General features: G+C 43.8%; 1 protein-coding gene across 1 annotated transcript in view; it reads right to left on the reverse strand.

Annotated features, from left to right (window-relative positions):
* The window catches only part of Iqgap2 (IQ motif containing GTPase activating protein 2), a 236914-nt gene that overhangs the window by 36128 nt on the left and 185754 nt on the right, over positions 1–15032 (reverse strand). Inside the window, exons 18-23 of the mRNA XM_048368331.1 lie at positions 13053–13136; positions 12234–12305; positions 10517–10586; positions 8608–8816; positions 3995–4141; positions 1904–2067 (exon numbers count right to left, since the gene is read on the reverse strand). Of these exons, the coding sequence (XP_048224288.1) occupies positions 1904–2067; positions 3995–4141; positions 8608–8816; positions 10517–10586; positions 12234–12305; positions 13053–13136 (746 nt within the window). The remainder of the gene's footprint in view (positions 1–1903; positions 2068–3994; positions 4142–8607; positions 8817–10516; positions 10587–12233; positions 12306–13052; positions 13137–15032) is intronic.

Here is a 15032-nt window from a genome sequence, read left to right on the forward strand (position 1 = left end):
ACTGCCTCCTCCACTTCTGATTCTGCTCATGGGATCGAGCCAGAGCCCGTGGCTGGGGCGTTCTGGATCCCCGTAGCTGCCACGTATGGCCTCTTGGCGGTACAAAGAGGACCCCTTGCCCCCTGGGGAACCCCCGTCCTTCCTCCCTCTTGGCCGCTCTTGCCCCTGTCCACTTCCTTTCCCTTCAGTGCCTGACGGTTCCCTATTCTAGTGCTTATCTTACCTAGACATTCCTTTTCATTTCCTTTGCTGGCTCCTCTCCCAATTTTAAATTGCTTTCTTTTCCCTTTATGACTAATTCATACAATTAGTAGACAGGGTGAAATCAGTGGTCCAATAAAACAACAGCTGGCCCATCAAAATCCTGCCTTACCCCTGCTCTTCGCTCAGGCCCTTACTAAATCCTGTCTCCTTGGGACCTCTCCTCTGCTCTCAATTCCTCTTTCTTCCTTCCTTCTTTCTTTCCTCCCTCCCTCTTCCCTTTCTCTTTCTCTCCTTCTTCCCTTTCTTCCCCCTCCCTCCCTTTTTCCCTCCGCCCATCCGTCCCTCCCTCCTCCCGTCCTTCCTTCCCCGCCTGTCTTTCTTGGTGTGTGTGCCACGCTCATATGTGCTAGTACTGGAGCTTGAACCTGGGGCCTCCCACTCTTGCCTTTTTTCCTCTCACGCTGGTGTTCTACCATGAGTCTCGCCTCGCTTCCTCCGCTCGAATCCTCCTTTCCTCTCAGGTCCAGATTGGCATTTATAAGTTCCCCCCATACGTTTTCATTCATATGCTTCTCTCCTATTGCCCAAACTCGGTGTGCTAACCATTGAAATGACCTTTTCCCTCAGATTCTCTTATTTCTCTGACTTGCGGGGCTTTAACACACCCCGTTCAGAGGCCATTAGAAGATGAATCTTCTATAAAAACCCGTGCGGTCATGTCAATAACCCACGCAGAAACCTTCCATAGCGCCCCAAGAGGTAAGGAGACTCCACACACGGGTCTCTCTACTCAGGTCTCCCGTGACCCCCGCCAGGCCTACATTTGTTGCTTCCTTCCCTGGTCACTCCCATCCTGGTCACACTCATCTACTTCCTTTCTCACACTTGTGCCCATGCTGTTTCTGCCACCATTGTGCCTATTCCCCGTTTCTATCTCCTATAAGAAGTGCAGCTATGTCTCAACGTTTTGGGCCAATCAGCCTTTCTCTTTCAGTCTACCCGTTTGGAAGCTTTCGTTCCATTGGTCCAAGCTACTCCATCTGCCCGTCATAATACAGTAGAGTTTTACAACTTCTCCCGGGCTGGCTTAGAGACCCCCCAAGGGCGCTATGCCTGGCTCACACGCTTCCGAAGCCTGAGGAACAAGCAGAGTCTATGACTCCGGAAATCTGGAAGGCCAGGAAGGGCCACCTCTGCTTAGGACATTTCTCATGCCTTTTTGAAGGGCCCATTTAGCCATCTGCATTAAAAATAAAACTATTTCACACTCGGAAAATAAATGAACAAAGGTAGCTAAGGCTCAAGTAAGAAGGGAAAACCAATTCAGGCAGACAGCATGATCTCGATCCCCTTATTTGTAGCTTTTTTTTTAAAGTCAGAGAATTTTAACACATTTTCTTCACTGGTTTTTGGTAAGATTTACATTTCCAGTTTTGCTGATATAGAACCTAAAAGCTTAGTGACATACCAGAAAAGGGTTCACTGGTGGGTGAAAAGGTGTAGCTGAATATAGCTCTAGAAAGCTGAGGTCTGACCATCAATTCAGAGTCCATTTTATTCTTAGGAAATCTGATAGGTTAAATTATGCACGGATAGCAACACAATAATTTCAAAGTTACTTTTAGTAAACCTGAACTAGCTATCCTTAATTAAAATGACCTGTACATTGGTATTTTTATACACCTATTTACATACGTACTTTATTTCTTCCTCCAGAGCTGCTTTAAAAAGCTTGAGGAGTAGGTACTCTTCTCGCTGATTAGAGGCATAATTGTACAGTGTGAAAATAACAGTGTCCATAAATTTAGTCGACTTGTTCTGTGGCATCTGGAAAATCAGCTTAGCCAAGTATAAAGGGTTGGTCTGAAAAGAAAGAGGGAAGGAAAAAACCAATATGACTCCTGTCCCCAAAACTATACGTTAATACGTCATAAAAACAGAAAGCAGTAATTGTCTCCCAGGACTTGTGCCATGAAAAGCACCTGGAATATGAGACTTTCAAAAGTATCAGCTAATTGTACAGGTGGCCGTATTTAAGTATTATGTAATATCTGGCATATTTACGATAACGCATAATCATTGTTTATATACTTTGTATGGTGAACCCTTTGGAGTCACACATTCATCTACATTACACAGATGCCGGAGACAGGGAGTGAGCTCACGGAACTTGGTATCCCAAGAGACCAGCAGGAATGGACTAAAGGCACAGCGGCCAGCTACAGAGACTGGTCTAGGACTGCTGGATGAAGAGGAAACACATAACATGTGAGACCTGACAAAGGTTATGCTTGTGTGTGGAGAGAGCGAGGTAGCCACAAAGCTCAACAGAGACTGAGCAGGGAGACTGTGAGGCAGAAGCTGAAGAGAAGGCGAAGGTCAGGAGAGAGGGAAAGGCGGGGAAAGCACAAGAAACACTTCACTGGAAACATCTGGATGGGCTCCTCCGGGCCACCAGTTTGGGGTTATTTAAAGGATGAGCTCTGGTAGAGTTTTTCTAAACATTTTCCTGTGTCCTCCTTTTTGAAACTGAACCTCTATGACAGTGTACACATCTAAATCTTAGGCCAGTGATTAATTTTTCACCTTGCTCGGCAAATTAAGAAGAAACTGAAGAATCTGCATAAACTTGGGAGTTTATGGATGCAAAGAAAAGATAAATTCTCAACTGAGAGTTAATGATTGATTTACATGAAGCGGAGCAAAATTCAACCATCCATCTATCCAACCAACCAACTAACCAAACCAAACCAAACCAAAAACTTTCCTGCTCCAAGTGACCCTGTTGCTTCTAGAAGGCTCCTGGATTAGCAGTAGGCACCAGACAATTCTAACTAGCATTTTTCGTCCTATGCTGCCACCTGGTGCCCAACAGAAGTGTCTGTTTGAAGGAGTGCTCCAAACTCTTGTTTCAAACCGGGAATCCTCAACGCTACCAAACTTAAGATCTTGTCTCTCAACGGAGCTAGTCAGAACTCTTGTTGGTGGTTTTCATAATGCGTTTTTCTCTATACATTTGATTCCAATGACATGTTCAGGTAAAGAGTCAGGCTTTGAATCCCATACTAGGGATACCGAACCCTCACAGCAAAAACTGCGGATCCACCTCTTTTAGCAGTTTTCCTTCTGTAGGGGAGGCTTGTTTCTACCTATCACTATCACCCAGTCAGTTTCCTCTGTGCCTAATTGTCTATACCAGTAGAGTGGCCAGGGTAAATCAATGGCAAAGGAAAACAATAATCAATCCACCAGAGTCCAAAGGCAACCAACGAAATATAATTAGTTCTTGCCAGAACTGTAAAAGCAGTGTAAAAATCACAATTCATTTCGGTCACAGTGGTGCTATGAGTATAAAGAAACAGAAAACCACCGAATGTCCTAATCCTGGTCCTTTGAGAGCTCTTTTCCCTGAAGAAGGGCAGAGTGGCTTGTCAAGATCTGTTTTGCTCAGAGACTTAACCACTTCTGCTTGCCACTATTAGCTTTATACTGCAGATTGAAGGAGTATATGATCGCCTTGAAGAACACAGACGAGGAAGTCAAGCGGCCTGAGTTCTGCTTCATTATTCACCAGTAAAGTCTCAGTGTTGTCATCTCACAACCTCGCCTTTCCAGGTTCCTAAGAATTACAGTAAGCATTAAATGAGATAATGCATGGAAAGCACCTACCACAGTAGCTGGTAACTTGGTAGGTGCTGTAAGTGATTATTGGAAGAAGCCTGGGGGAAAGATCCAATGTAAACCACAAATATGAGGCTGTGTGTTTATTCCAAACTCCCAAATTGCTCACCTGTAGAAGGTAAAACAGCTGCTGGTATGTCTCTAGTGTTTTCCTCCGCTCCTTACTGAGGCTTTTGATGCCCTGGTTGTCGGTGCTATTGAGCAGTTCCATTTCTCCTTTTTTCTTATTCAGCTTTTTCCGGTGTGAGATTACATCCTGTGAAGAATTGTTAGAACATAACTACCTTTGACTTTGGTCCTCTTCACTTTCTTCCCACAAACTGCCTTGGAGCTCACACAGTTGAAAGCATTCATTTTCCTCATTAGGAAACAAAGGAATAGATAGCCTGAAGGAAATGCATTGGGAATTTGCCTTTTGTAATACACATTCTCCAAGGCTTTATTTGTTTGCTCTTAGGATTTAAGGTAGGCGCCAAGCCAATGTTAGGGTGAAAGAATTGTTTAACAAATGATGCAGAAACAACTGGATATCCACATTCAAAAGGAATCTGACTCCTGCCACACAGCATAAACAAAAATTAACTCCAAAGAGATCACAGAACTAAATGTAAGAACAAAACCAGTAAAACTTAAAAAAAAAGTTTATATCTTGTTCTTTTTTTTTTAAATAACTAGATATAAACTTTTTCTTTTTTTTTTGCCAGCCCTGTACCTTAAACTCAGGGCCTGAGCACTGTCCCTGGCTTCTTTTTGCTCAAGGCTAACACTCTGCCACTTGAGCCACAGCGCCACTTCTGGCCATTTTCTATATATGTAGTGCTGGGAATCGAACCCAGGGCTTCATGTATACAAGTCAAGCACTCTTGCCACTAAGCCATATTCCCAGCCCTAGATATAAACTTTTGTGACTTTGGAATAGGCAATCGTTTTTTTTTAGCTATGACACCAAAAAACACAAGTGGTAAAAGAAACTAAATGAACTGGACTTCATAAAGTTAAAATCCTATGTAGTTCAAAGTGTGCCATCAAAATAACAAGGCCACTGACAGAGAGACGCTATTTGTAGTCCTGCCTGTATTGGACAAGAGAGTTGTATTCAAAATAAATAAAAACTTGTATAATTCAAAAACAGAAAACAAATAGCTCAAAAGAACAATTTTGATTTGAATTGACATTTCACATATATGATATATATCTATACTTATATCTATCTATCTAGCCATCCCCCCCATACACATATATGGCTAAGAAAGTACATTAAAATACATTATTTTTGGCGATTATTGAAATGTAACTCAAAATTACAAAGAAGATAAGTTTTCTTCTATGGTAAAATAAATAATATTGTTTTAAGTACTATATTAGGCTTCCCTGCCTTTAAATAGTCTTCAAAACATTTTTAATGGCTGTTTGACATAGAAGTTAAACTAATTCTATGGCTGCCCTTAGTGAGGGTTGGTGTTTTTTATTTTGCCAGTTCTAGGGCTTGAACTCGGGGCCTGGGCTCTGTCTCTAATCCTCTCAGTGCTCAAGGCTAGCACCCTACCACTTGAGCACAGTGCCACTTCTGGCTTTTTCTGTTTATGTGACACTGAGGAATCGAGTCCAGGGCTTCATACATGCTAGGCAAGCACTCTACCACTAAGCCACATTCCCAGCCCTGGAGAGTTGTTTTATTACTACTTCTATAGCACCACAAATAAACCTTTGACTGGCTCTACTTACCATCAAATAAGACATGCTACTATCTACCAAGATTGAAAGTTATATAGTTAATCATCATTCATCTAACCTCTAACAAATAATAGACACACATTTAACTGCTAATAAATGTTAGATATTTGTTTACATTTGGTACCTGAAAAGTTTTTTAAAGTTAAGATGGGGTCTTGCCATGTTGCTCACACTGATCCCAAATTCCTGGGTTCAAGCATTCCTGCCTTGGTGTCAGTGATGTGGACTCTGAGATTCTGAGGCTGGCTCAAATAATTAATTTTGCCTCAATGCTATCAAGGAATAAATGTCTTTTTGAAAAGTAAAGCAAAACCCCAAACATTCATGGAGACTTGGAAGTCTGTCAGGGGTTTTATTTCCAAAAGAAACAATGATTTAAACTATCTACTGATGTGGAACTAAGCCTTTATTTGAAAAAAAAAATCAAAATATTTCCTGTTTACAAGTTTACGGCATAGGGCACAAGTGTAGTTCAAGGCCATAAAAGGTATTGCATGCAGGACCTTCTGGAATATATTCTCCTTTAAACGTTCTCATGGGCATCAAACAATACAAATATATGATTTCATAAAATGATGAAAATAGTTAAATATGGAACCTTGAAATAGTTTTCTGTTGTTGTTGTTTTGCTTTTTTAAGCTTTTTCCTTTTTGCTGGTGCTGGGGTATGAACTCAGGGCCTGAGCGCCGTCCCTGAGCTTCTTTTACTCAAAGCTAGTGCTCTACCACTTGAGCCACAGCTCCACTTGTGGCTTTTTGACAACTTCTTGGAGAAAAGAGTCTCACAGACTTTCTTGCTCAGGCTTTGAACGGTGATCTTCAGATCTCAGCCCCCAGAGTAGCTAGGGTTACAGGTGTAAGTCACCAGTGCCCAGCTAAATAGCTTTAAAACAACAACACACATTTGGGTACTTAGAACACATAGCCATGTTCTATGACATAAACTGCTCTGTTTTCCCTGTTGTCTCCTCAGCTTGTTGCGCGGGGTCTTTACTGGATCCCAAGGACACGGATGGGCATTCACAGGCCCTGCTCAGGCCTGGGAGTGGCTCATCTTCTGGCCAAGCAGAAGTGCACTCAGTCACTAACAGTGGCACTCCTCTGCTCACCCACCCTAGCCTCTCCTAGCTTCCAGAAGGTTCGCTTTCCTCAGGAACAGTCAGTTTTCTGAAAACAGGTGGGGCATATTGAAAAGGGAGTGAGACAGAGAGAGGTCTTACCCTAGAAATTTGTTCTTGGGTAAATACAAAAAAATGACGTGTGTGTGTGTGTGTGTGTGTGTGTGTGTGTGTGTGTGTGTGTGTGCGCGCGCGCAGTTACTTGGGCTTGAACTCAGGGCCTTGTGTTCTCACGTAGCTTTTTCACTCAAGGCTGACAGTCTACCACTTGAGCCATATCTCTACTGGTAGCTTTTCACTGGTTAATTGGAGATAAGAGTCTCATGGATTTGTCTTCCTGGCCTGTTTTGAACTAAAATCCTCAGATCTTAGCCTACTCTTGAGTAACTAGGATTACAGGTGAGAGTCACCAGCACCTGGCAAAATGACTGTTTTGACGCCTTTTTGTTGTTGCCGGTCATGGGACTTGAACGAGGCATTGTCCCTGAGCTCTCTTGCTCAAGGTGCCTTGAGTCTCATGGAGAGTTTTCTGCCCAGGCTGGCTTCAAACTGTGGTCCTCAGATCTCAGCCTTCCGAGTAGCTAGGATTGCAGGTGTGAGCTACGGGTGCCCGGCTCTGTTTTGACACTTTTATGGAGCTCTGACATTCATAGGTTTCACAACAGACAGAAAGTCCAGCATTTGTATTTGGATGTGCTCATGGGCACGATGTGTTTCCACGAGCAGGGGTGGGTGGGCATGTCTTGCTTGGAAGGCAACTCAGCATTTGAGGTAGATGGGGGCAAGAGATGACAGGATCTGCTGCCTGGCAATTGGCAGGGGGGTGCTGGGGAGATATAGGCCCCCATCTTGGAGGGCAGGGCTTTTGAATGTCTTTCTAGTCATTCACGTAGGTCAAAATGCCGTTTTGTAATTCTCTGAGCTCAGAATCTGTCTTCCATATACACACGACACAGTTTCTCCATGCAGAAGTGTCGATGCGCACTGGATTGAGTGGACTGCAGACGCCGTGTGCATTGAGCCAGGCCACGCGGCTTTCCACGGCGTGGAGGCCACAGGCCCGCCTGCTGTCCTGCGGTGATGTATCAGTGCCTCTCATTCTGTGGCGACACCAGGAAGAGTCCCCCGAGTCCCGAGGGACTCTATCAAGTCTTCAAATGTCATCTGGCTCGTGTATGTTCATATTAGAACATGTCATTTGTGGGTGTGATTTTTAGGTAGCATCCATCTATTGTACAAGTGTTGTTGTGACATTTCCATACATGAGGATGTATGATGTTTTTAAAATGCACAATGACTTCCTTTTATTTCAATTTTACAAAAATATAACTGCTTTAGTTTTTTTTTGTTTTTGTTTTCTGATGCCAGTTAGGAGGCTTGAGGTTAGGGGTGTCCCTGAACTTTCGTGCCCAAGGCTTTACCACTAGTGCTTTACCACTTGAGCCACAGCTCCACTTCTGGCTTTTTTGGTATTTAATTGGAGATAAGAGTCTCATGGACTTCCCTGCCTGAGCTGGCTTTGAACTGCGGCCCTCAGATCTCAGCCTCCCGAGGAATAAGGATTACAGTGGGAGCCACTGAGGCTTGGCTTAGAACTATCACTGCCTTAGTTTTATTATGAAGGTTTGTGTACAAGCAAGGTCATGGATATGTATATATTAATTTCAATTCAGAATAGTAATGAAGAAATTTGGAGGAATAGAATTTTGCAGGTTGAAAAGCCACTATCTCCTAATAAAAGTGATCAATAAACTTTAGTCAACTGATAACAGATTCTGAGTGCTCTTGGCTGGTCCGCCATGCTGTGACCACATCAGCATGGTTCTTTTCCTCTGCTGGGAGCTGAGTCTCCCTTCCCTCCCCCCACTGACCTCCAGGGTGATCCTGTTCTTCACCAGAAGTCCAATCTTGATGTCCATCAGGTTGAGGTCTTTCTCCAGCTGCTGATTAGCCCTGATCTTGGTCACCACTTCCTCCCTTAATCGCGCCACCTCCAGCTCCTCCTGGAAGTCCAGGTCACTTTGGTCTAACAGATGTACAAACTTGCGGATTACTGTTAATGGTGGGTTCTCAGAACCAACTGAGGAGAGAAGAACAGGCATGCTTGAGTTATAAACAGGAAAGAAACCAGGCCTGCAAATAAAGTATTCCCAGACAAAAAGCCAGCGGCAGTACTTGGTGGAGTGAATCATTCTGGATTCTGTAAAATCTTGACAGGGAAAGTCATATACACAAACACAGGAGGTGGATAATGTCTCATGTCTGAGCTCATTATTTCTAGTTATCTAACGCTCCTTTATCAGTCCTTTCTCACACTGATCCTAAGACTCAGGCTCTGGGCAGATAGTACTATCTGTGCCTTAGAGTTGAGGGAAAGAAAGCTAACCCAGTCAGTGACCTGGACTCTGAGACCTGGTGGCTGAGTCTGATAAGGGATTCCTATTCTGCCCACAGGAAGCAGCAAGTGCTAGCTCTCAGCACAAAGGGCCTTTGGGAAGTTGCTGGAACTAGGTAAAGGCTGAACTAGGAAGGGTCATGAAGGAGAACTGTAAATGCCAAACCACGGTCAACCAAATAACAGAGTGGATATTCTACTTGACAGAAGGAAAAAGAGTTCAGAAAGTCAAACACTCTTACCTTTTACCTTTGCCCTTTCCGCATAGGACCAGGGAAGGGGCTCGGGATCAGGTGTGTGTATGGGGGAGGGGACAGATAACCTCAGTTGTTCTGAGTCTATCTCATTTAAATTCCAAGAACATCTCTCTTAGTACCTTCAACTTTATGCTTCAATTCCCTGGTAGTCTATTGAGGGGGAAATGTTTTTGGGGGTGTGGGGGGTGGTCATAGGGTTTGAACTCTGGGCCAGGGCGCTGTCCCTGAACTCTTTTATTCAAGGCTAGATAGCGCTCGACCACTGGAGCCACAGGGCCACTCGCAGCTTTTTCTTAGTAGTTTATTGAGTCGTTAAATGTTGGACTGGACGTGTGGCTTAACTGGTAGAGCTCTAGCCGTGAGTGAAAAAGCAGAGCGCATGAGCCTGAGTTCCAGAGTAGTGAAATAAGAGTGAAAGAGAAACGACTTGGAAGAGTGTGGACCAGCGGCGGCAACCTCAGTGACAGCTGATCACTCTTGTCCCTTCGGCTTGGCGCTGTGCGGTTCTGCCTCGCGAAGGACAAGCGTTAAACCCAAAGCACAATTCTTAGCCTGAACTCAGCACCAGCAACCAAACCTGGAGTCACTGCTGTTACTATTTTGCTGCTTCTGCTGATCTTCGTGAAGTCACCTCGGGTCACAGGGCAAAGATGTTTGCGGTTACCGTCTTTGGGAGACCAGACAGTAGTTTTTGTTTTTAACATTTATATTTCCAACATTTCTTATACAAACATGTCTTACCTTTAGGATAGGGGAACTCATAGGCTAGCAATTAAATTGAATAAATAACCTTTTCTTGGTCAGCTTCTCTTAGAATTCTTTCTTCGCTATAGCTCATATGTAATGTAAAAATAACAGCATTCATGTCAGCTTCATTCTTTGTCCAATTCTCTCATTCCTTCTTAAGCTACCTCCACCTGTCCCCCTCCACTTATAACAGGAAGGCCTGGCTGCTGTCAGAGCCTGCATTTATGTGCGTTAGCTCAGAACTGACAGCCTTCCATCACCAAAGTCTTTTGGAGAAATTAGCATTAACACTCTTTCCTCACCCAGGCTCTGAAGCCACTAAAATTACCCATTTGTGGTCAGCAAGAAATCCAGGCTTCGTTTCAGTGTGTGAACACTTACCTAGTGTTTTGTAGTCATCTCTAGCTTTGCTTGCTCGCAGGAGAGATTGTATTTTCACAATTTGATTTTTCTGCAAAACATGGAGACATGTCAGGATCCCCATTCCACCCAAATGCCATCTACTCCACTATTTTAGAATTCAGGAACTATTAAGAACGGATACTAGCCAGGCCCAGTTGCTCACATCTGTAATTCCTAGCTACTGAGGAGGCTGAGAGCTGAGGATTAGGGTTTGAAGCTGGTGGAGGCAGGAAAAATCCATGAGATTCTTATCTCCAATTAACCATAAAAAAGCTGGGAAGTGAAGCTGTGGCCTCAAGTGGTAGAGCCCTAGCCTTGAGTGCCCAGGCACTGGGATCAAACCTCAGTACTGGCACAAGAAGAAAGAGGAGGAGGAAGGGGAGGAGGAGGAGGAAGGGGAGGAGGAGGAGGAAGAGGAGGAGGAGGAGGAAGAAAGGAAGAAGGAGGAAGGGGAGGAGGAGGAGAAAAAGGAGAAGAAGAAGAAGGAGAAGGAGAAGAACAACAGAGACTATGGCAAAACAAATTCATTATATTAAAAATAAATAACATACTGGAACTAAGAAAGAAATCCCAGGGGCTGGGGATATAGCCTAGTGGCAAGAGTGCCTGCCTTGGATACACGAGGCCCTAGGTTCGATTCCCCAGCACCACATATACAGAAAACGGCCAGAAGTGGCGCTGTGGCTCAAGTGGCAGAGTGCTAGCCTTGAGCGGGAAGAAGCCAGGGACAGTGCTCAGGCCCTGAGTTCAAGGCCCAGGACTGGCCAAAAAAAAAAAAAAAAAAAAAAAGAAAGAAATCCTGACACCATTTAGTCCTGATGATATAGAGATGTAGTGCCTTCAACATGTATTATTCCATTTTTTTTGAAGAAGGGATCAAGTTAGCTGCAAATATAAACAAGACTATAGAAGGGGCTGTTTAAGTAAACAGTAGACCTACAAAGGGAAAAGAATTTTAGCATAGAACTTAGATCTAATATACATTCAGCTTGCTAGTCTTTGAAAGTTCTGAAAAAAAATCATTCTGTGGGCTTCTATTTAAATAAGTTAGTGGTTAGGAAAATTGTACAATCTATATTGGGAGAGTTTTCTGTAGAATCTTTTTTTTGGGGGGGGGTCAGTTGTGGGGCTTGTATTCAGGGCCTAGGCACTGTCCCTGAGCTCTTTTTTGCTCAAGGCTAGCTTTCTACCACTGTGAGCCACAATGCCATTTCTGGATTTTTAGTGGTTAACTGGAAATATAGTCTTAAAAAAAATTATTTATTTTTGTTACCTCTTCCTCGTTTTCTCCTGCCATCCCTTCCCGGTCCCCCTCTTCCCAAGTTGTGAGCAGGAGATAAGCGTTGTATGAGGACTTTTCTGCTCTGGCTGGCTTCAAACCACGATCCTCAGATCTCAGCCTCCTGAGTAACAAGGGCTACAGGTGTGAGCCCGGCTTCCTCTAGAATCTTGTCTCTGGTATTACTAGTCTACACTGTTTTCTTGTGGCTCATTTCCTCTCTCTTCCTGACTGGTGAAGGCTGAGTCCCGTTGTGATTTCTCCACTGAAAAGATGGCGTGTCCTTGGCTCTCAGGCTTATTCTTTTCTAAGTGGTGATTTCTACCATGTACAAAAAAGCAGCCAATGCTAACTTTCAATATGTGTTTGTTTTGCTCCTTTGCAACCCGGCCAAAAGCCCACATGCATTTCCCTTACGTGATCTTTGAAGTACTGCAGTCGTGAGAGGTAATTCTTCCTTGCTGTGGCCATTCGGAACCAGGACTGGATCTAAGATACAGTGGAACAGAGAGACCAAGGCCATCAACGGGGAACCCTGAATATCATGTAGGAGAATTTCCTAAAAATGCATTATCCGATAACACCATGCTGTCTCATTAAGGAGTTCGTGCACAGTACGGGGGATGATTCTCTACCTTCAGTTTAAAGTATCTTTTAAACTTAGTCTCCTTTGGTTCAATATCTCTCCAGCCCTGCCCTATTGGTCTGTCATCTGGCTTTCCAAATTATCTACAGTTTGATTTTGTACAATTCTTTTGACTTTCTGCCCTGTGACAATGGTCACCACAGTGCCTTTCCCGTCTCTAGCTATCTGCCTGCCTGGGAAATTGGGTTAGATTAGCTTAACACCAAATTCAGGTTTCAAATTCTTCCTCTTGCTATTGGCTTTGCATTGGCTTTACAACTAAGGCGTTCAGCTAGCATGTGGGTATATTCCAGATATTCCTAGCAAAGTCAGTAAGAGGAACAGCAAACTCAGCTCAGCGAGCGGAGGTTTTATTCGGCTTTGATCATCATTTTGGATTTTCTAGACAAAGAACATTTAGTGGTTATAAACGTAATCCCTCAAGTAGTTCTCATAACCCTATAAAGGATTAGAACAGTTGACTGACTCACTAGAAGAAGTGGGGATTCAAACTCAGGGCTGACCTTCAAGGCTCACATAAACCCTGCCAACAGCTGTCCCAGGGATTTAGTTGAAGCCAATCACCTGATTGGGGAGGAAGGGCTATTTACCTTCACAACAGAATCAACATTACCGAGGAACACTTGCTGCCTGCCCAGGTAGTCTTTGCGTTGTTTTTGTCCCTTCCAATAAGCCTAAGGAAGAGAAGGAGTTACAGAGTTACTGATTGCCCCAGTGGGTTTAGAAGGGGCAGGCACAGGGCATGTTTGTAGAGGTACTGAACTGAGTCACCCTCAGGGTCCTTCCCATCTCCTCTGGACCCTGTGTCACCAGTGGGCAGACACCTCACTGGGGCACAGTCTGGACCCAGGATGTGAATAGCACAACAAGGACGATAAATTACCACGCAGGTATCCAGCTGCTCACTTGATAGCTTAATTTTACCAAGGTCACGGGGAAAAAGGAATACAATGGTATTTCCCTCACGCTCACACAATTAACTAGGCGCCGGTGTGATTTCATAGCAACAGGAATGGCTTCAAAATCTCTGCATGCTGATGGCTCACACCTGTAAGGCACTCTGAGGATTGTGGTTCGGAACCAGCCCAGGCACGAAAGTCCATGAGACGCTTACCTCCAATTAACCACCAAAAAAAAAAAAAAAAAAAAAGCCAGAAGTGGAGCTGTGGCTCAAGTGGTAGAGTGCTTGCCTTGAGCAGAAAAGCTAAGAGGCAGTGCCAAGGCCCTGAGTTCAAGACCAAGAGCTAGAACGAAAAAAATACACTGAACAATTTTTCTTTTTGTAGTACTGGGGTTTGAACCCAGGGCCTTGTGCTTTGCTAGACTTGTGCTCTATCACTTGAATCACGCCGCCACCAGTCTTTTTTTTTTTTTTTTTGGCCAGTCCTGGGCCTTGGACTCAGGGCCTGAGCACTGTCCCTGGCTTCCTTTTTGCTCAAGGCTAGCACTCTGCCACTTGAGCCACAGCGCCACTTCTGGCCGTTTTCTGTATATGTGGTGCTGGGGAATCGAACCCAGGGCCTCATGTATACGAGGCAAGCTCTCTTGCCACTAGGCCATATCCCCAGCCCACCCCACCAGTCTTTTTTGCTTTCATTATTTTTGACAAAGGTCTGGCTTTTTGCCTGGGTTGGCTTCAACTGAGAACCTCCTGCTCATGCGTCATGGATAGGTAGGCTGACAGAGACAGAGGGCCCAGACTTTGCTGACCGAGATGAGGGCTCGTGTGAACCTTTTGCTGGGGCTAGCCTTGAATTGAAATCTTCCGGATCTCAGCCTCCCGAGTAGCTAGGATTACAGATGTGAGTCACTACACTAGGAACTAACGTTGTTTTACATGAAAAAAATATTGATTCGTAGGAAGATGCAACAAACACATGGAGTTTCATGAACATTTCTCTCGGCTTCTCCCAAGGGTAACATTTTACAAACACACTTTCCAAGCAGTCAGTAGTGGGGCTAGGAAACTTATAAAAGATAGTTTCTTTGAAGGGAATTATGCAATTTCCAAATTAAAATTATTTGACCTGCACTTAAGTATTTCTGACTTGCAAACTGTCTAGTCTAAGGAAATACAAGTATGTTTTGCAACGCCAAAGATGTTCAAACGTTCTGTTTGCCAAAAGGGGAATGCCAGACACTGGATTATTTGTTACACAGCAGGCAAAATGAGGCAGTCCTCTAGGCTAACTATGAAAGTGTTCTGTATCTGGAGGAATAGAAGATCTAGAAGACACGACTAGGATAGAAAGCTATCACAGGTATTATGATGCCACACATGAACAATAAAAACGTAGAAAACTACATTTTATGCAATCAGTCTAGGCCTACCTCTATTAAAATACACAGTGGACACACAGCAAGGGTGTAACATAGGACATACCTGTGTATCTGCCTCTAATCCATCCAACTTCTTTCTAATGTGAACTTCTATTAACATTTTATTATATTCCCTTTGAAATATGCGCAATACATATATATGCATAAAACTATTATATGTAACATACAAACCTATAAAACTATGTGTGCCTATGTTTAGGTCGGCTTTATTTTTTGGCAAAATAGTCTGA

This window comes from Perognathus longimembris, chromosome 19 (assembly GCF_023159225.1).
Source record: "Perognathus longimembris pacificus isolate PPM17 chromosome 19, ASM2315922v1, whole genome shotgun sequence".
NCBI lineage: Eukaryota > Metazoa > Chordata > Mammalia > Rodentia > Heteromyidae > Perognathus > Perognathus longimembris.